The sequence below is a fragment of the Gekko japonicus genome, unplaced genomic scaffold (assembly GCF_001447785.1).
Source record: "Gekko japonicus isolate JY-2015 unplaced genomic scaffold, Gekko_japonicus_V1.1 scaffold184, whole genome shotgun sequence".
In the NCBI taxonomy this organism is placed as follows: Eukaryota; Metazoa; Chordata; class Lepidosauria; order Squamata; family Gekkonidae; genus Gekko; species Gekko japonicus.
In genome coordinates, this window is record NW_015159715.1 from 907,110 (window position 1) to 929,309 (window position 22,200).

Here is a 22,200-nt window from a genome sequence, read left to right on the forward strand (position 1 = left end):
GAGCCCCATGAGGGGCCCGGCGGTGGACTTGCAAGGCCGGCGGGAGTGCAAGGAAGCCCCGCGAAGGCCCTCCCTGGCCCCAGGCAGGCAGGGGTGGGGAGAGGCAGGGAGGAAGCAACTTACCCTCCCTCTTCTCGCCTCCTCCTGGCTGAATGAGGGCCGGAAGCGGGGCGGCCAGAAGCAGGGGGCGGGGCTTCGTCATGTGCCCCGCCCCTGTACCTCACCTGGGGGAACTGCGATCCCCCCCGAAATGACCTCTGGTACTCAGTCTGACTTGGATGGGGTTACACTGTATCTTAAAGATCACTTCTGCAGTTTCAGGTTGCTGTTACATCAAGTCCTTATGCTGGATGTTCAGGTTACATCTGTGGCACAAAGTGCCATTTATCAGATTTTGGTGGTTTACTAGATGCAGGTCCTCCTGGACAGAGAAATCCTCTGAGAATTTCCAGTTTGGATGAGTGTAATATACTGTGTGTCTTTAAGACTATTTGGAAACGTCAACTAATTCAAAATATGGCAGTCAGATTGTTAACCGGGATGTGCTGCTCCTTACATATTTTGCTATAGTTAGAGATGTTCACTAGCACACAGTTTGATTCCGGGCACAATTCAAAGTGCTGTTTTTGACCTATACCACCATAAGTGGCTTGAGGCGACAGTATCTGGATGACTGCCTTGCCCCACATGACCTGTGTGCTCTTTAGTGTCTGCTTCAGAAGCCCTGCTGCAGCTGCCCCTGCCTTCAGAAGTGAAGCAGGCGGTGGCTGGGGAGAGGGCCCTTTCTGTGTAGCAACCCACTTCTGGAATGCCACTACGGTCACAATCACGTGGCACAAGAGTGTTATCTTTAACCATCAAGTTAAAACTGCTTTATTCATTTGTGTACCTTTTTTTTAAATTAATTTTTTTATTATTTTCAATACAATACAAAAATAAACATTTTCATAAGATATTTGGTAATAAACTGGACAAGAATCAGGACAAATTGAAGCGTCATGAAGGGACCTAGCAGAGGCTTCAATTCACTTGTGTACTTGATGGTTCATTTTCTTCCCCCTGTCTCTATGCAATCTTAAATTGATTTATTGGGGTTTTAGTGTGATTGAATTTTACTATTTTGTTTCAGTGTTGAAAGCTGCAATACAAACTCAGTTACTATAAGCTTTGTTTTTTATTTGCTTAATTTATTGTCTGCGGTGGCTCAAGTGGTTAAGACGCTGAACTGCAGGCTGTGGAAGGTCGGTAGTTCAGCAGTTCGAGACCCGAGTTGCCGCATGACGGAGTGAGCTCCCGTCTCTAGTTCCAGCTCCTGTCAACCTAGCAGTTTGAAAGCAAGAAATTGCAAGTAGATGAATAGGTATCACTTCAGTGAGAAGGTAACAGCGTTCCGTGCGCCTTGGTGTTTAGTCATGCCGGCCACATAACCATGGAAACGCCTTCGGACAGCGCTGGCTCTTCGGCTAGGAAACGGAGATGAGCACCGCAACCCTAGAGTCGGATTCGACTGGCTTTCGAGCAAGGGAACCTTTACCTTTACCTTTCTCACAGAAAACTCAAGGTAGATATGGTAAATTAAAAGCTACTGCAAACAAAATAGCAAAACTCTGTACTAACTTTACAAACTACCATTTTGCACAATCTATAGCATGACATTAGTGTCGGAGAAATCCTGACCTCATCAGGCAGGCTATTCCACCAAGCAGACACAACAGACAATGCTTAGTAGGGGTCCCGATGTACCAGTGGGGGCTATGTAAGTAGCAATGGGGTAGCTCTAGGGATCCCCAAAAACATTATGGCTTTACCACAGAGTTTCTGGCAGTTCCCCAGCTCTAGGAATCACCAGAAACTGTATAGTTTTACCATAGATTTTCCAGAAATTCCTAGAGCTACCTATGTCACTTCTGGGTGGGTTTTTTTAAAACTGGAAGTGATGTGGTGCTGCAGCCAGCATTTTGGGGGCCCGATATCCCTACCCACAACCCTTCCACTATGGCACAGCATGGCAACCCTAACGGTTTGGATAACCTCTGATCTTGTTTGCAGGTAAACAGCTTCAAACGGCTTTGCTCAGATGAACAAACCTGCTGCAATGGAGCATACTGGGACATGCAGACCTGTAGATATGTGGATCCCAGGCCATGAATGAAAGTAATAACTGGCATCTTAAATTGAACCTGGAATGCATCAGTAACCAAAGGAGTAACTGCAAAATAGTTGTAATAATCTCATTCCGCCTAGCTCCAGATAGAAATTCAGCTGCCGCATTCTGTACCAACTGAAGTTCTTGTGTGTGTTGCAAGAGTCTATCCTCCAGTTAAAGTAAGAATAGAACTGTTTTAAATAATAAATATAATAGTATGATGCTAACTAGGTGAGGCCTCCCTCCCTTGGTGTATGGGATTGACATAGCTGGGCCAAAAGCCCCAGGTTTGCTACACCTAGGCCTCCAGCTCCTGCTGTCCCTCACCTCAGCACACTCTCTCTCTCTCTCTCTCTTTCCATCTCTCTCTCTCTCTGGTGAATATAAAGATCCTTCTGCATGCAGGTGACCCCCTAGTTCATTGCAGTGTAGGAGCAAATCTATGGGTTCAAAGCAATGTAAACTCAAAACTGCATCCTTCCTTGACAGAGATTCATAAATACTTATGGGAACGGTGGTTCCATGAGTATACAAGATCTTGCATCTGTCTATTGAAATTCAAGGGACGGGTGTCTGCAGCTTCAACAGAGTAACAGTGGGAATGTTCTAAGTAACACTACCATGTTATATTGCCCCCCCACCCGACTGGCCTATAGGAACAATTGTAGACATACTATGATGCTCAACTTGCTGAACTCAAAAACTACCATGTAGCAATCTAAATACTGAAAGCCAGTCCAGTGGTTAGAATGCTGGACTAAGACTGTGGAGACCTGCATTCTAATGTCCACTGCACGTGGCTTGAAGTTTCACTGTGTGACCCTGGGCCAGTAGGATAAGCGCTATCAGTTCATAGAGCTATTATTAGGTTAAGAAGGGAGCCCCGCTTAAGCTCTCTGGAGGAAGGGTGGGATAAAAATGTGACAGATGTTTGGTGCCTCCTTCCTATTAATGTCACCTGTGGATAGAGATATGAACAGCTTTAGTCATGTTCTATAGAGAAATGCCTACAAAATTCTATAGATGCAAATGTATTATCTGAGGCTACAATTTATTACCACTTTTAGATATGCAGATCGGCATCCTGTTACATCCACTATTGTTCCCAAGCCTTCTGGACTTTAGCCTTAATATATTACTGAGCAATTCAGCAAGCTTTTAGTGAAGCTACAGCTAGAAAGAAGCATAATCCATTTGAATGTTAATGTTATGAACATTGTAGACATTTTTACTGAATTACTGAGTTAAATAATTTGTAACAAATGGCTTTATTGTAGTTAACTTTCACCACTCATTTTTAACCATATAAAATATTTTGCAGGATAAATAGCAGATAGTTATTACGTGGGTATAACAACTTCCAGAGTCACACTGTGAGAATTGCTGAAGCTATGCAAGTCCATGCATTAAAATTAAGATATGCCGAAAGCACTTGGCAATTACCCTCCTTACCACAAAAAAGGGAAATTAAATCCTGTATTCCATAATGTACAGCATGGTGCCCTCCCTGCCAAATGCTCACCTCAGGCATAGCTGGTGATGCTGCCTCTACTGGTTCAGTCCACAGAAGAGGAGTGGAATCCTCTGCTGTACTGGAAGACAGCTGTTCTTCGTGATATGCTGCAAATGAATCATAAGTCATTCAGTGTGAAAGCCTAAAAGGGATCACGAGAGATCACAGAATCCAGAGAACTCTGCTCATGGAATGAGCCTTTCCTGTCTTCTCTGCTTCTGCTACAAACCCCTAAGCCCCAGAAAGCTATTCCTGAGGGGTTGGGTGGCTGGGGGTGTGTGTGTGTTAAGAACTGGTATGGGATATGATACAAGGGGATGCAGGCAGAGGAGAGAATATGTGGGAAATCAGTCCCCTTCCTCATGTGAGTAGACATAGATAGTTTGGTAGCATAAACAGGAGTTTGGATCCAACCCATAGTGTTCTTGGGATCAGTTCTTCCATTACCCGCCAGTAACTTTTAAAAAAGTTATTCAGTATATTCAATTCACCAGTTCAAATCACTGATTTTCATAGCTCTTCCAGGACTGTTTCGCATGATGCAGACAGGGATGTTTGGACTATCCACCCAATATTGTAATATACAAGCAGGGAATTTTCATGGGAAAATTCTCCTCTTTCATTCCTTCTGCATCCCCTTCTCCTGTAACACGTCCTCCCCACTTCCTCTCCTCCGCTGCCACTGCTTTTCTGCCTAAGTGAAATGTGGATGCCACGCTGACCAAAGTCAATTATTTTTTACAATTTGAAAAATTGGTGTAGGATCAAGTGGCAGTAACTTTGGGGACTTTGTTTTGCTTGTTACAGAAAAGCAGTCATGTGTATGTGGGTTTTTCCCCTTACACTGGCAGTCCTGGGCAAGAAAGAGGGTACATTAGAAAGACATTTAGTAATGTGGCAGTAGGTGGAGGGAGCTGGAAATCTGGGGGGGGGGGAGAGACAGCTGCTGCATCTTTGAATATGAATCTCCACTTGTAATATCACCTCCATTCAATAGTCAGATGAAAGAAGAGTGCCCCCCCCCCGCCAGAAGTGCACAATAGGTAGAATGGGGTGGAAAAGAGTCAATTCTTCTGGGGTCCCTCATCACTTGGGCACATTTCTGTGTGTGGGGTGGTGGCGGCTTTTTCTAGTCGTTCAATGGTCCACTGCCTCATCCTCCTGCCTGCTGATGCTTATCCATCTTCTCTCTCTGATTCGGACTGGGGCAGCAGCACCTCCTTCTCGCAGCTACCCCTGTTTCCTCTTGCCTATGTTCTCTCCTGAATGGGAGGGGTTGAGGAAGCAGAAAGAAGAAGAAGCAAACAGTAGCAGAACCACCACCACAGTCCTTTTACCCATCTGTCTTTCCCTGGAGGAGATGGGGAAGAGATGAGAGAGTAGCGCTGCTGTTGGCTGCCCACTTGCACATGCACTTTCTTATCTGGCTGGCAGTGGCTTCTGCCGCCATTAACCTTCACTGGCCACTTGCTTCGCTGCAAGTATAGACTCTGGGAGCTGCACCAGCTTCCCAGGGCTCTGAGTCTGGGGAGGGGCAGCCCTGAGTCTGCCTCAATGGTGGACACACGAAAGAGGCTGGGAGCCACTCAGTCCCTGCCTCCACTGCATTCCCTGTTCAGCTTGTTGGCTTAGAAGCTCCCAAAGCAGTGGCAGCTCCTGCTGCTCCTTCCCCATCCACCTCCAGCCACGAATGAATGAAGGTGTGTTGTGTGCATATGCACAGGCAATACTCCTCCACTTGGGAGAGATTTCAACACCCCCATCCATTATTTTTAAAAAAGTTTCAGATTTTTCTGGCAACCTGAGCAGCCCCCCACATTTGTAAAAAAGTCTCCTTTGTGTCAGAGTGGCCCCAGTCCGTGGATTTAGATGATTTGCAGATGGGGGCCACACATTGATATTAGATATATAGATGAAAGGGAGAGACACACGTCTGCAAACACTGAAGAAATGCATACCCAACAGCCTTGGTTTGCAGAATGCTGATTGCTAATTTAATTGTGATAGTCAAGCAAACATGTTTCCATTTTGAAACATAACCATTCAGAAAGAATACGTTTTTAAATTTAAATAAATATATTCCAATCTTATGCAATTTCATGTGGCAACATAAGTTGCTTATGGAGTTTACTTCTGACTGTACTAAATTCAGTAATAGCATATCTGTCTGGTTAATAAACATCTTAATTTCTTTTACATAACTCAGGTCCTAGATGATTTGCATGAACAGTATTCATTATTTTTGTCCTTAAGCCTTGTGGTATTATTACTCTGCCATCTTTATACATAAGTCCATCATGTACACTTAGTTCTTCTACATGGTTGCAATAAGCACAGATATTTGTCTTCTGGAACTATCTGGTCATCCTTGCAAATTAATATTTGTATGATATCCTTTGCAGTAGGTATTTGAAGTTCCTTCAGTTTCAGTTCTGAGACTGCCAAGACAGACATCATGTACAGTAACATCAGCTTCCTCAGAACTTGTTCCTTATCTTTCCACAAATATGGTGCACAAGTATCTGTTAAGCCTTTGCCTAGTCTGTAACCCTTTTGTTCGTGATATTTCTTTAGTGCTAGTAGTCATCTTTGGGTTCTTGGAGCTGTATAATACAAATATCTTCTAAAATTACCTCCAATAGTTTGTAGCTTGCTTTTACAGTATATATTTCTCCTAAATTTATTTCTAGAATCTTGTACATCCAAACAGTATGCCAAAATTACATGTTTTCCAGTTTTGCATAGGTCTGTTTGGAAGTACATTCAACAGGTCATATTTCTGTAATAATGTATCCACCTGAGTCCATAGAATTTTACTTATTTTTATTTATCAAATATTTATATCCAACCTTTCCTCAAGACTCAAGGCTGATGCTAGGAATCCACTGCTGCAAGAGATTCTGAAGGCAGAAGAGGGCACTGGGGGCAAGGTCACCCAATTCCCATCTTCACTGCAACACCCCACGCACTATATAGCACTTTGTCCTTGAGACTTGCTCAACTCAGTACCAGTTAACTTTAACAAGTTAAAGGGGGTTGCTTGGGGGAGGGGGACGGCAGATTCATGTCTGTAAGGATCTCTCATTCACATTTCACAAGATTTAACCCAGCATTTTCAAAGAATCAAGTGCTAGCTCCAACCAGTCTGCCTATCAAAATTTGAAGGCTTCCTTCAACTGACTCCAGAAAAGTTGCTTAAGTTAGGGGAAGGATTCAGATTTTAATAGGGTTGCCAAGTCTATCTTCGCCGGGAGCGGGGGGTCTTGTGCGCACGCCGCATGCATGTCACCCGGAAGTGACGGCAGGACACCAGGCATGCTGGGGGCGGGGCCACGGCCATCCAAGGGAAAATTATAGTTTTCCCTTGGATGGCCGTGGCCCCGCTCCCAGCGTGCCCGCGTCACTTCCGGGTGACGCACACGTTGGGGTGGAGTTCCCCCGGGGCCTGATCCGGCGGCGCTGGGGAACGGGCCTCTGGGGCGGGGGTTTCCCCGCCCCCCGGGGGGACTTGGGATCCCTAGATTTTAATGAGCAGAAGAGCTGGATCCACCCCAGTATCAATGAGGACAGCGACGGGGCATCATTTGGCACTCTTACATAAGTCCCCATCCCCTGTAACCCCTCCCCCTAGGGAGTCTGGGAATTCTTTCCGCCATCTTATATAGGCTGTTTTCCGCTATCTCAATATATGCTGTTTTATGTATTGGTATTTATTGGGTTATTTTAATTTAGTTTTAAACTGAGATTTGTATATTTATTCTGTTGTAAGCTGCCCTGAGCCCTACTCTAGGGAAGGGCACCCAGTAAATCTAATCAATCAATCAATTAAATAAATAAATAAATAAAATCTCTCTGCCTTTACCCAAAGCATCCCTCCCTACACCCATCTGCTAACATACAAGTGGAAAGTGGAACAGAATACTATGCTCAGGGTGGCATGTAAAGAATTCCACGGACATAATTTAATACTGAAGTGGGTGTACAGAATTCAACATCCTAATAATCTCAGCTTTTCTTTTTTTAAGTTAAAGTATCTCTAGCTCTTTTGAGCACAAAAACATAACTGGAAAAGTATGAGGGTAAATGGGGACTCAGTGCAATCCTAAACAGAGATACCTTTTTAAGTCCATTGACTTTGTCCTTCCCTCTGACTTACAGGGGCCACAATAAATAATGTAAAGCAACAGAACTACCAAAGGGGGCTTTTTCTCTTTTGTTGCAAGACGTGTAGAATTTCCTCCTGGCATCCATTTGGCAGGCACCAACTCTCTTGAACATTAGGAATCAAGGGAGGGAAGATGCTCCCCCCCCCCAGGCTTCTGGAGTAATATAACTATTATTTTTGTCACCATTGTTGAATTACCGATTTCTATTTTTATTCGCATTGTTGAAATTTTGCTGCAGTAAGATGCTATGTAAAGTATTAAGCTGATTTTGTTGCTTTTCTCATATTTTTACAATGCTAAGAGCCTTTCCAAACAGCAAATAAATAGAGATCACCTGGGCATTTGCTTAATTTGCAGAAAACATACATTACAGTCTGCAAAAGTCAGTCTTTTTTGTGCAGAATTTTTTTCTAAGGATCCACTTTGTCTTCAGTGTTTAAAAAAATGCTGAGTTGAAGAATGTACAGGATGCTCAGTTCAGATACAAGGATATAAGACTGTAGGCTGGGAAATCCTCTGCCTTCAGATCTTGGAAAGTCACCACTGTATTTAAAAAGATCCACAACTTCATTGAGGAGAGATCCATTATTTACTATTAGCCATGATGGGGTCTCCCTGTTCAGAGGCAGTAAATGTCTAAATGCCAATTGTTGTGGGACAGCAGCAGCGGGAAGGTTGAGTCTCAGTCTTACTTTTGTGGGTTTTCCATGGCATCTGGTGAGCCACTGTATGAAACTGGATGCTGGACTAGATAGACAGGTAGTCTGAGCCTGCAGGCTGTTCCAAAAGTCTTTTGTTCCATCATATTTGACATCAAAAGGTTCAGTACAATACCACAAGGCAGTTAGCATATAGTAGATAGGGTTGCCTAGTCCGGGTTGGGAAATACCAGGAGATTTTGGGGGTGGAGCCTGAGGAGGCCGGGGTTTGGTGAGGGGAGGGACTTCAACAGGGTATAATGCCATAGAGACCAACTTCCAAAGAGGCCATTTTCTCCAGGTGAACTGATCTCTGTCGCTTGGAGAGCAGTTATAATCCCAGGAGATCTCCAGTCACCACCAGGAGATTGGCAATCCTAATGGTAGATCATTATATTCCTTTTATACATACTTTTCCTGCTTAAGAAAGGAGATTGGCCATTGTGTATTACAGAAGAGGAGGAGGAGGAGATTGGATTTATGCCCTGCCTTTCACTCAGAGTTTCAGAGCGGTTTACAAACGCCTTTCCCTTCCCCTCCCCACAACAGACACCTGTGAGGTAGGTGGGGTTGAGAGAGCTCTGACAGAAACTGCTCTTTTTCAAGAACAGCTGAGCCAGAACTATGGCTTGCCCAAGGTCATCCAGCCAGGTGCAAGTGGAGGAGTGGGGAATCAAACCCGGTTCTCCCAGATTAGAGTCCGCGCACTTAACCACTACACCAAACTGGCTCTCTTTTCATCATCTTTTCAAAGGTACAGAATGGCAAATTTTTGATAATTAGTTAAGCTCCTAAAGGCACACCATACCACAGAGAAACAATATACCTACATTCTCCAACCACGTAGTTAGCTGGAAAATAGCCTTGCTGTCCATTCATTAGGGTGCCGAACCACCAGTTATCATTATCTTTGTATAACACTTGGATAATGTCACTGCAATGGATGGTTAGCTCATCTGATCGATGCGCGGTATAGTCATAAAGAGCCACTACCTAAAAGAGAGATAAGACCACCACAGCTTTATCACAACTGTACCACAGAGACGAAAGGCCAACATTCACTTCCTGTTATAGAAAAGTTGCTGTAACCAAAGCTACAGTGGGTGAAAGCTGAGGCTGCTTCAGGTTTTGTTAATGGCGCAGAGGCTGGTGGGAACACAGCAGGAGGAATAAGATAAAAGGGGTTGTGGGATTGTAGAAAGGGTGAAGAGCAACCAAAGGCACCAAGATTAGCTTCGAAAACAGCAGCTGTTTCTTTTATAAGCAAATAAGGTTTGATACATTTGCTTTCTTAGAATTGTTATACCATTTTCAGAACCCACTTTTTGGAGTTTATCTATATGCAGATACAAAATATATATATTTTTAATGAAATAAAAACTTGCTCCAACAAAAGAAGAGTCCTGTAGAATATATCCTTTCTATGGTTCGTCTGAACTAACTGTAATATGTATTTTGAAAAAAGACATCTGCATAAATGTTGTGAACAATGGATCATTTTACTCTACAGCATTGGTGGTCAAAACTTCTACTTTCAAGGAAGCCTTTCCACACTGACCTTGTTGAAGAGCCTCTGCAAACAGCAGAGAATCGTGAGGAGAGAATACGAGCTTGTTGGGTATCTTCAATGGTCTAAGTGAAGCAACTGTGCCTTCAAGAAAATATTCAATACTTCCTCCCAACTGCATGTTACAAGGGAAGGTGTAAAACAGTAAGCAAGCCATCCTTCAGGAAGATTTGTCCACCATTACTGATCCTTCAATAAAACTGAGCTCTAGATATATTGCAGAATATACCTTTAACAAACTTCCTGGTTAAATAGAGAGAATTCACATCCACTAACCAGTAGGTTCCTGTTTCCTCTCAAGAAAAAAAAAAAGGTGGATTGCTCATAATTAACTGGCAACATTCTGGAAGAGATTGTCTCATTTTTTTATCAACAACAAAAAAATGATAAAGTGTCTTGTGCTCTCAATCAGATAACAATATATTATATTACTGTGTACATTTTTAACTTATCTTTTCAAAACTAACAGCTGGCGTGACATTACAAGATTTGCATTCTTCTCATCAGCTTCTGCTTGCTATTCCTACCCTGAGGAGCAAATCCATCAGTTTAGTACATTTCTACCCCACCCTTCCTCCAAGGAAAACTCAGGGTGGCATACATATTTCTCCCATCTTACATGCTGTCCTTACAACAACCATGTGAGGTAGGTTAAGCTGTGAGAGAGTGATTTGCCCAAGGTCACCAAGTGAGTTTTGTGGCTGAGGAACTATTTGAACCTGGGTCTCGTAGTTCCTAGTCATTACACCATACTTTTAAAAGTTCAAAAAATCTACTAGGAGAGTGAACATAAATTAGACAGGGGAAGCAGTGCTCTGGAATACTATTAACTATTTATGTTGCATTTTAATAGCTATAGTTCATTCTACTGTTAATGGCTAGAAGTTGGTCCCATTTGAAAGTCCACAATCTGTTGCTGGGCAGACTAGAACCTCCCAGAGAAAGGGAGAGGGAGGAAAAAAGGATAAAAGAGAAAGAAGAGCAAGGGTGATAAGAAGGCTAGAATAAGAATAATACTGAGTCTTGTCTTTTAAGCAGTGCCATCCTAAGCACTGACTTCAATGGACTTACAAGGACATAACTCTAGGATTCCACTGAAATTTTGCCTTCCCTTCATCATGATACAAAAGAAACCAGTGATTATATTAATGAACCACATTTTTTCATGCTTGGTAAGGATCTTCCTAGTAATTCTAATTGTAATTGTTCCTGCCAGATCTGAGGACACTTCTAGGGTCTGGTTTTCCCACTGCTTAATGTTACTGCCTTTCTGAATAGACCAATTAAATGTAAACTGCTTTATTTTCCCATACTGTTTTTGTGTTCATAGCTTCCAACACAATTCTGAGTGAATGTGTGAGCATTACATTTTGAAATACCAGCCACTTATAATGCTGGCTACAGAAACAACTGACCTTATTCCACAAACAACTGACCTTATTCTACATAGCATGGGCCATGAAGGACAGCAAATCTTCAGGCATCTTCCTCCAGTTACTGAATTGCCACAAGACACTACTCCATATGAAGCAGTTATCCATACTCTAAAATCATCATTTTAATGTAATATTAAATGTTCTACTATAATTCTTCAAGCTCTATTCATGATCACAGTTTCTCCCATTGTTCTGTCCAGGAAAACCATTAAGAACTTTTACATGCGAGTGGACTTGAGAGACCTCAGCTCAAATACTGGATTGTCTTCTTCTTCCCAACATCAATAAAATGCTATGCACTCTAAAAGAAGTGCAGGTCTTTACTATACTGACTTTATCCTCCACTTCCTACTAGATTCCTTTAGCAGAAGAATCCCATAAGTGTACAGCCTTCAAACCAGGCTTATTCCAATTCCTATAACATGCCCTCTGGACTAGCTTCCGTGGGATCTGTCGTCTAATGACTGACACATGCAATATTCGATAGTAGCAGAAGTGTTTCTTACTTCCAAGATGACATTTTGATGTATAGCAGGGATACATTTGCTTATGGTACTAGAGTTCTAGAAAAGCGTCAATGCCATAGACTTACCATCAGCAAAGAGAAGTGCTGATTCTGAATAGAGTTTGTGACACACCTAGGACATATTACGCCTAGGACATATTCCCTCTGAGAATGACAGACTGCCAAAATTAGTCCATGTAAAAGCCACTTAGGAAGCACCAGAACAACAAAGTTTGATCTTTTCTGGGATTATTAATGGAGTATTATTTATTTATTATTTCAAAGCTTGGGCAACAATGTGTCACAAAGATAGCTCCTCACACCATATTCTCTAAAAAGATGTGAAATGTGAATGGGATGCACAGTAGCAAAAGAGTTTTAAGGAGGCCAAACATTTCATTTCCAACAGCCATGCTCTGATTCTGAGAAGCAAATATTGTAACTGTGGATATATGTGAGTGTGGGCCTAGTGTTGTGTGTTGGCTTAGCTGAAAAATGGGAAATAAGTACTATTGTATTTGATACCCCAGTCCCGTGTCTTCTACAAACCCGTTTACTACAAAGGATTCTGATACAGCCACTCCACACATTGCTGAAGAGGTTGCAAACTCAAGGACTTTGAGAGAAGGCCAATACTGAATGAACTGAAGATCTGTGTACTCAAGAGCTGGCCATGCAAAGTTATGATACCATATAATTATGTATTGCATGACCTGTCCATGGTAGATTAGCAGATTTTGAGGAATGATTATTTTGTAGTTCCAACAAATGTACAAGAATGTTTGAGACATATGTCCCATGAAGGTCAGCTGAGAATGAGTCTGACCAAAAGGTAATTACAACAAGCCTTTTGGTAGCCAGGGATAGACAAACAATTTGAGAATGTGATCAGGAACTATATAGCCTATGCCAGTAGTGACAAGTCACAGAAAATCTTCTGTATGCCTTTACCCCTCCTGCCAATGACAGAAGTTAGTCCTTGACAATTAGATCAGCCATCAAATCAAAGATTTGCCATACTAATGGTGGACTGTTAATCAAAATGATTTGAAGTACACTTGCTCTAAGATTACTGTAGAAACAGTGATCAAATTCATATCCTCAATTTTGGTCAGAGAAGACTTCCCTAAAGAATTTGTAGCAGACAATGAGGTACAGCTAATCTCTGCTGATTTCTTTGTATCACCTAATAACCAATAGCTTTGTTGGGAGAATGCACAGACTGGTAAAGGAGAATCTTTATACTGCCAGTAATCAAACAAAGTCTTGGGAAGAAACTTTACTAGAGATATTGTTGGTTACTGAACTTCTCCAAATCTATGACAGGGGTATCACCTTTTGAATTGATAAAAGAATAAGAGGATCAAAGGCCAACAGTAAATTGACCACTTGCCTTGGATTCTCCTTTTCATGAAAATCATCTATCTGTTCATGGCCATGTTAAAGGTAAACAAGATAAATATAAGCTGACAGTAAAAAGAGACCTCACGGGTTTGAAATCGGAAACATATAAAACTACCAAAATGTAGGACATGCCAGACATTCAAACCCTTTGCAGCTAATAGACACCCAAGGCGATTCTGCCACTCTCAAGGATGGAAGAAAATGGACCATCTCAAAACTGTTTAAGATTAAGAAAGAAGCAGCTGAAGGAGACCAAAGATAAACCAGAGAAGATGGTCAAAAAGCTAAAAAAGGCTGAAACTAAGACCAAAGAAATAGATCAAAGAACGGACATTGCAGATAAAGAAAGAGCTTCTGAAAAACAACAATTACTACAATTACAAGTGGAAAGATCCCTATATGTTTTAAGATTTCAAGGGGTACCGGAAAAAAAAGATGAACATTTAAGAGAAATCTTAAGCATTGCCCCCCTTGATCAACAGCAAACCTGAAATATTGCAAGCGGACATAGACATGATTTATAGAACTTACTCAGAGTTTGTGAGAAAAAAAAAAATCTTCCAGGGGAAATATTTGTTAAATTTGCAAAAAGATCAACAAGAGACTTGATACTTAAAGCTTCTACTGCCACAACATTAAAAATCCAAGAGGAAGAGATAAAAATACTGAAAGATGTTCCATTTGAAATACGTAAGAAGAGGAAGCAATACAGAAACATCACAACATTTCTTCAAAAGAACAATATCCAATACCAATGGATTTTACCAGAAGGTCTTATATTCAACTACAAAGAGAAGAAGGAAAAGATTGACTCTCTCTCTAAAGCAGAAGCATTCCTGAAGCAGCATCAAACTCCTATAAAAAAAAGAAAAGAGGCAGAGGAAAAAAGGCGACAGAAGAAAACAGCGATCATCAGCATCAATCACTGACAACTCCTCATCTACTTCGGTGTCCCTGGGTGAAATCTTTGACTCTGACTTTGATTCTGATTTGGGAGCTGCTGCCCCCAGAGCTTATAAGGTTTAAATCCCCTGGCAAAAGAAGAAGAAGCGCAAAGACAAGAAGACATCCAAATGAAGATCTGAGATTTTTCTATGTTAAAATTTAAAGAATGTATATTATTGCCCATATGCGATACTAAAATTAAGAATGTTTTGTCCTTTCTATTTGAATACTTATTACTTAGAAATTAAATGATATATTGTAAACATGAATATGTAGAGGGAAACATCCAAAGCGCAAGATAGATCATTAATGTACCTTGCTACTCTGAATTTGTAGTGTTTAGTTTTGTAGTTTATAGTCAAAAGCAATTAAAAAATTCTTTAAAAAAAGATTAAGAAAGAAGCACCTGAAAAGGATGCTGACTCTTCTTTTGGACTAGAGAATCTGGTAGACAACAGTGAAGAATGGCAACTCAGAATACCAAAATTTCTCTTACCAGTCAGTCTTTCTTGTGCCTCTCCAGTATTTATTTACTTAATTTATACCCTGCTGTTCTCAACAACAGGAACCCAAAGTGGCCTCCAATGTATAAGACAAAGGAGATGGCCTATAAGACAAGAGGATTTTGTAACTGACTTTTGATTCGAGTTTGTGATTCCACTGTATTTTATATTTATTTTAAAGAAGCAGGGTGTACTATATTTGGGTTTGATATAGATTTGTTAAATTAGTGATGAAGACGTTTGTCCAAGAAAGTCCCCAATTGTAGCTGGGCAGACTAAACCTCTTTATACCGAAAGAGAATGGAAGGTTTTTTTCATTTACCATGAAGCTTCCTTTCTCGGTGGTTCAGGAGTGGGACAGTCTTTACTCTTGGGTTAAGCTCCTCCTCTAAGTGCAGGGTCGGCTCTGAGTTTATCCCCTGAAGGCTTCCCGGTCATACTCAAGCCCGCTGTTCCCCACCTAAAAACTACTAGAAGGAAAAATACCTCTCCAAACCGGAGAAACTATCACAACGTATTAACTTGAACAAAACAGTTAACTTAACTCCCACTAAGCCTTTGTCGTTAGACTAGTTGTGGAACAGGGAGACATACCTTCCCCTACATTCTGCCTGCATTGTAACTCTATGCTACTGTGACAGTCTTTGCAACACCCCGACATAAACCAGTGAAGCATACCCACAACAAATTCTTCGGGCAGGCAGGACTGTCCCACTCCAGAACCACCAAGAAAGGAAGCTTCATGGTAAGTGAAAAAAACCTTCTATTCTCCAGTGGTTCAGTTCATGGGACAGTCCTTACTCTTGGGACGTAAAAAAGCAGTATGCCCCAAGGGAGGGTAATTATGCTTCCCCATTTAGAGGGTGTGTTGCAACACCTTGCGACCGAAGGCCGCTTCTGCTGATGCCAACTTATCCAGTGTCTGGTGAATGAATGTACAGATTTCCATGTGGCTGCTCTACAAATTGCCTCCAGTGAAGGAAACGAGCAATAGGCCACCAATGTTGCTGCTCCCCGTAAAGACTGACCCAAAATCCCTTCTGGAGGGTCTATACCCTTGGCTTTGTAAGCCAGAATAATGCAGCCTTTAATCCATCTACTCAGGGTAGAGGTGAAAACCTGTTCCCCCAATGAGGACTTTCTAAATGACACAAAAAGTGTTCCTGATTTTCTCCACTGTTTAGTCCTATCAATATAGAAGCTAAGTGTCCTTCTCACATCCAGGCAATGCCATTTTATCTTTATCATGTTTAGGATTTGAGCAGGAAGTTGGCAGAACCACTTCCTCTGACCTATGAAAAACCGAGTTCACCTTAGGTACAAAGGCTGGATCTAAGCAAAGGACCACCTTGTCCCTATGGAATACACAAAGTTCTCTATTAACGGACAGAGCTCTCAGCTCCGACACTCTACGTGCCGAAGTGATGCCCACTAAAAATAAGGTCTTGAAGGTCAGTTCTTTAAGGGGACATGAAGCCATTGGTTCGAAGGGGTGCTTACACAGTGCCCTTAAAGGTAAAGGTAAAGGTTCCCTTGCTCGAAAGCCAGTCGAGTCCGTCTCTAGGGTTGCGGTGCTCATCTCCGTTTCAAAGCCGAAGAGCCAGCGCTGTCCGAAGACGTTTCCGTGGTCATGTGGCCGACATGACTAAACACCAAGGCGCACGGAACGCTGTTACCTTCCCACCGAAGTGGTACCTATTTATCTACTTGCAATTTCTTGCTTTCGAACTGCTAGGTTGGCAGGAGCTGGAACTAGAGACGGGAGCTCACTCCGTCATGCGGCAACTCGGGTCTCGAACTGCTGAACTACTGACCTTCCACAGCCTACAGTTCAGCGTCTTAACCACTTGAGCCACCGCAGCTCCACCACACAGTGCCCTTAGCACTGTATTTAGATTCCAGGTAGGGAACCTATGTATCTAAGGTGGATTTAGTAAGGAGGCACCCCTCAAAAAACTTTTGACATGAGGATGATGAAGTAGAGACTTTCCCTGTCTGGCCCCCTGAACAGCAGAAATGGCTGACACCTGTCTCCTCAGTGTGCTAGTGCTGAGTCCTTTGTCTAGACCGTCCTGCAGGAATCGCAGGACAGACCTAACTGGGGCCTTAAGGGGATCTATCTCATGCTGTACACACCAGGAGTGGAATACTTGCCAAGTGGAGTTGTAGACCCTGTTAGTGGAACTTTTTCTGGATGCCAACATGGTTGATATAACCTTATCAGAGTATCCCACTCCAACTAGCAGTTCCCGCTCAACTGAGCATTTCTGGTCGGGGATGTCTTGTTAGGCCTTGTGTTAATAAGTCCTCCCGAATGGGGAGATGCCAGGGTTCCCTTATTGAGAGCCTTTTTAGATCTTGAAACCATGCTCTTCATGGCCAGAAGGGAGCTACCAGGACCACTTCCACCTTCTGCTGACATATTTTCTGTATCACCCTGTGAAGAATTTGTACTGGCGGAAACGCATAAAGCAGCCCTTGCGGCCATTCGCAATTCAGTGCATTGGTTCCTCTGGCTTTGTCATTTCTCACTCTGGAGAAAAACTCTGGAACTTGACGGTTTGACTCTGTTGCAAACAGGTTCATTATCGCCCTCCCAAATCTGTCACAGATTTGAGTGAACACGTCCTTGTTCAGCACCCACTCTGACTGGTCCAACCGTTTTCTGCTTAACCAGTCTGCCAACACGTTGTCCTTCCCTGCCACATGTGTCACTTTCAGAGACAACAGATGGTTCTCTGCCCAAGCCATCAGTTCGGCCGCTTCATTGTGCAAGGCCCCGCCTTGTCGGTTTACATAGGCCTCTGCCATCTTATTGTCTGTCTGGACAAGCATACGTTGGCCTGACAACTGTCTGCTGAAAAAAAAATGCTGAACCTCATAAGGCCCTATCATATCGCCCTGAGGTCCAGAAAGTTGATGCTTCTCAGTGTTTCTTCCGGAGACCATTCCCCTGTCTACTCAAGTGTGCTCCCCATCCTGAAAGGCTTGCATCTGTGGTAATCAAGATCCTTGGCGGATCTCTTAGAGGGGATCCCTGTCTGAAGTGGGACAGATTCAGCCACCACCTTAGCTGTAGACGTACCTTCTCTGGGAGTTGTAACATTTTGTATCTCTTGCATGATATCGCTCTCTGATAGGGAAGCAGAAATCTCTGTAGTGGTCTGGCATGGAAGTGAGCCCATTGTACAGTCTCTTGACAGGATACCAGCACTCCCAGAAGTTTGGCATGTGTCATCAGTTCTGTCCTGGCCTTCTCTAATACCTCTGACAACAGTGATTGAATCCTCTGTTCTCTTTCCTGAGAAAGAAAGACCCAATCCGTGATGGTATCTAACTCGACTCCCAAATGAACCAACCGCTGATTAGGCTGAAGGTGACTTTTCTCCATATTGACCATGAATCCGTGGTCCCTCAGTGTAAGAATCGTTAGTTGGGACGCCTTCACACTCTCCTGGAGTGATGGTGCTTTGAGTAGAATGTCATCTAGATACAGAAACAGTTCCACTCCTTTCAATCTGAGATCGGCTACCAGTGTTACCAATACTTTGGTGAAAACCCTCGGTGAGGATTTCAAGCCAAAGGGAAGAGCCCTGTATTGGAAGTGTTGGCCTGCGTACATAAAGCAAAGAAATTTTCAACTTGAGGGTTTCCATTCTGAACTTTCTGTCTCTTATGTGCCTGTTTAATCACTTTAGGTATAGAATCGCTCATGTCCCCATTCCTCTTTGGAACTAAAAAGAATACTGAGTAAACTCCCCACGCTTGCTGGGAAGTTGATACTTTTTCTATCACCCCAATATCTAGGAGATGTTGGATGGCATCCTTCGTTTGCTGATGTTTTACTTGATTGAGGTTCCTTGCGATTTGAATGAAGTGCTCTTGGGGATTGGAAGAAAACTCCAGTTTGTACCCGTGGGTTACCGTGTCCAAAACCCACCGATCCATTACTGTTTGGTGCCACTGATCTACAAAGCACTGTAGTCTTCCCCCAATCCCCAATAGTTTTTGTGGGCTTAGTTAGTCATGCTGTCGCTCCCTTCTTGGGATTCTTGTTTGAGGGCTGTTCTCCTTTGTTGTGGGCAAAGGATTTGCTGTTATGTGGCCTAGACTGCCACTTTCCTTTGAAAGGTCTCAAATATAAAGGTTTTTGTCCCCTCTTCTGGTCATGAAAGGGCTGAAACCTTTTCCTAGACTTCCTATCTTTCTTTTTGGAAGGAAGGACTTTTTTCTTATCTTTGTCCTCTACTAAGTATCTATTTAACCCATCTGCAAAAAGATTCACCCCTTTAAAAGGAACTGCCACCACCTTTGCTTGTGCCAAGGAATCTACATCCCAGTGATGAAGCCAATTATTTCTCCGTGCTGTTACACTGCAGGGTGTTGCCCTAGCTAATAGTTAGAGTGCATGCAGGCGAAGGCGACTGCCAGAGCAATCTTCTTTAATTCGTCTTTAAATTATTTCGGTGCAGTGCTGTCCACCAAAGCCAGGTTTTCTGCCCAGTCATATGCAGCTCTGGCAAATAAGGATCCTGTAGTGAATGCTCTTAACAAATAAGAAAAGGCTTCAAAGTTTCTGCAAAGTGCCTGCTGTATGCATCCGTCACAGTGATCCCTTGGCATCCCATCTGCATCCATAGGTAACACCGAGCGGAAAGACAGGTTGGTAACTGGATCATCAACCACAGGCAGCTTCAATTTTTTGGTAGCTTCTGGCATCAAAGAATAAAACTTAGAGAAAAGCTGGTGATTAGCCTTAGGTTTTGCCAGATGCTCCCATTCCGCCTTCATTATATTATAAAAGGATGCTGGGAGGGGTAACCCAGGTTGTGTAACTGAGAGTTTTGGCATCAGTTTACCTCATCCCATTTGGAGACTTTGGCAACTTTTAAAGAAAGTAAACAATCCAAAAAGATGGCGGGGAAGAAACCAGATAAAGACAAACTTGTGAAAGCGAAACTAGTGGGCAGTCCTCAAATGGAAGACACCACTGAGCTTTCCAAAATGCTGGCAGATTCCTTGCGCCCTCTGCTGGACGAGATGACTAATATCAAGCAACAATTGTTAACAATAGGTCAGAGGTTGGCCTCACAGCAGCTACAACTGACTAAATCCTTAAAAGCAACAGAGCAAATGGCTAAGAAGGTGAAGGAAATGGACACCGATACTTAAAAAGTTAAGAAAAAGGTGCAAAAGCTGGAAATGAAACAGGCAACAGGAGAAACACAACTTTTACAGTTACAAATGGAAAAAGCAAATCTGGTCCTACGGTTTCAAGGGGTCCAGGAATCGAAAGGAGAGAATCTGAAGCAACTGCTGAGTGAAGCAATAGCCCCAATGACAGATTGGAAAGCGGAATATTTTTACAGCGAGGTGGATGTGGTCTACAGGTATATAAATGTAATACACTTATTCACTACTGGATGGTTTTCAACTTGTGATGAAAACTGGTAGCCACATTCACTATTAAAGTGAAAGCAGCAGAACTGTCTTGTAACTGAGTTGTTTTATAAAACATATCTATTAAAAGACCTGTGTTTTTGTTTTCAAAAACATATCTATTAAATACCTGTGATGGATCCTAGGACTATTTTAACTATGTGAATGTGGTGCATTGCTCAACATGACTTAAAAATATTTTGTTTCCTTAGGTTTTAAAATAAAACAGTAACAGACAGCTTTGAATATATTAGTTACATTTGGATTTGATATACGTTTGTTAAATCAGTGATGAAGAACTTCAGGTCACTTTAGTCGAGTTAATTGTGTGTAATCCTTTAGTCAAATAACTGTTCAATCAGTACACAACAGAACAAAGCAATTAAAAAAACTGCACAGCACTTACTGTTTCTTGTACAGGGGTTGAATTAGCGTCTCCTTTCATATACAATGAAGTTGGAAACTCACCATTCTAGAAGAAAGTGTTCAGTGTTAACAAGTTGCATTAGAAAAACATCATTCTAGAATCAGTGTTCAGCCTGGAGTCAGTAATGGGCTGGATGTGGGTGAACAAGCTGAAACTTATTCCTGATATCCAGTATCTAACAAAGGGACCTTTGTCTGTTGGAAGCTTATACCCCCAAAATCTTGTTGGTCCCTAAGATGCAACTGGACCCAAATCTAGCTGTTAATTCAAATGAGGCAGAGGTTTTCTGGGTTAATGGAAAGACAGACCAGAGACTTCATATCCCTTCCACCTTGGGGTTATACTCCCGTTGAAAAGCCAGGTTCGCAGCTTGGGAGTGCTACTCAACACAGCAGTCGCCTTAGAAAGCCAGGTGGCTGCAGTGTTTTGGAGTGTTTTTGCCCAGTTTATACTGGTGCATCAGTTGCATCCATTTCTCGTTCAGTCAGATCTAGCCGCAGGATCCATGCCTTAGTTACATCTAGACTGTACCATTGCAATGTGTTGTACTTGGGGCTTCCCTTGAAGAATGTTTGGCGGCTGAAGCTAGTCCAGGAAGCTGTGGCTAGACTGCTGGTTGGGGCCAGCTATTGGGAGCATGTGACCCTGATATTACAGCAATTACACTGGCTACCAATCCACTGCCAAGCCCAATTCAAGATGGACCTTTAAAGCCCTACATGGCTTGGGACCAGGATATCTGAAAGACCATCTTCTCCCATAAGTTCCTGCCCAGGAATTAAGAACACAGGGAGAGGACCTCCTGACTATCTCATCAATCAAAGAAGCTCATTTGCTGGGTACAGGAGAGAAGGCCTTTTCAGTGGCAGCCCCATGATTATGGAACAGCCTCCCCAGGGAGGTGCACCTGGTCGGTTCATTTTCGATCTTTAGGAGGCAGCTGAAGACTGTTTTATTAAGGACTGCATTTGGTTAAGTTTATTAGCTGTCCTGAATTGTGGTTTAAATTTTGGTTTTTATATTTATTATGCATTTTATATATTGTGAAAGCCAAGTTGAGCTCTGCAAGAAAGACAAGGCAGCTAATCAATATATTAAATAAATAAAACAATGAAATTGTTGGATTTAGTGCAGTAGCATTTGAGGGCATGTTAACTATTAAGAGGTATGTTTGTAGCCACTACTAATTAAGTCTTTAGGGTAACCCTCTCCATCATTTGTCAAACATTTCACTTCCAAGGCAGTCAGTATTAATACAGCATATATATAAAGTTAGGATCTTTGAACCAGTGTGGATCACCTTGCATTACCCTACATAGAACTTCATCTGGGCAACTATGTGCCAAATGAGGTTCAATGTAGGTAACTGCAAGATTATGCACACTGGAACACAAACACACACACACACACACATTTTAAATGTAAGCAGATGAGGTCTGAATTACATGAAA

General features: G+C 42.5%; 1 protein-coding gene across 1 annotated transcript in view; it reads right to left on the bottom strand.

Annotated features, from left to right (window-relative positions):
- AHI1 (Abelson helper integration site 1) overlaps positions 1 to 22,200 on the bottom strand; it is a 192,421-nt gene that overhangs the window by 5,544 nt on the left and 164,677 nt on the right. The window contains 3 exon segments of the mRNA XM_015412078.1: positions 3,669 to 3,766; positions 9,354 to 9,516; positions 20,729 to 20,794. Of these exon segments, the coding sequence (XP_015267564.1) occupies positions 3,669 to 3,766; positions 9,354 to 9,516; positions 20,729 to 20,794 (327 nt within the window).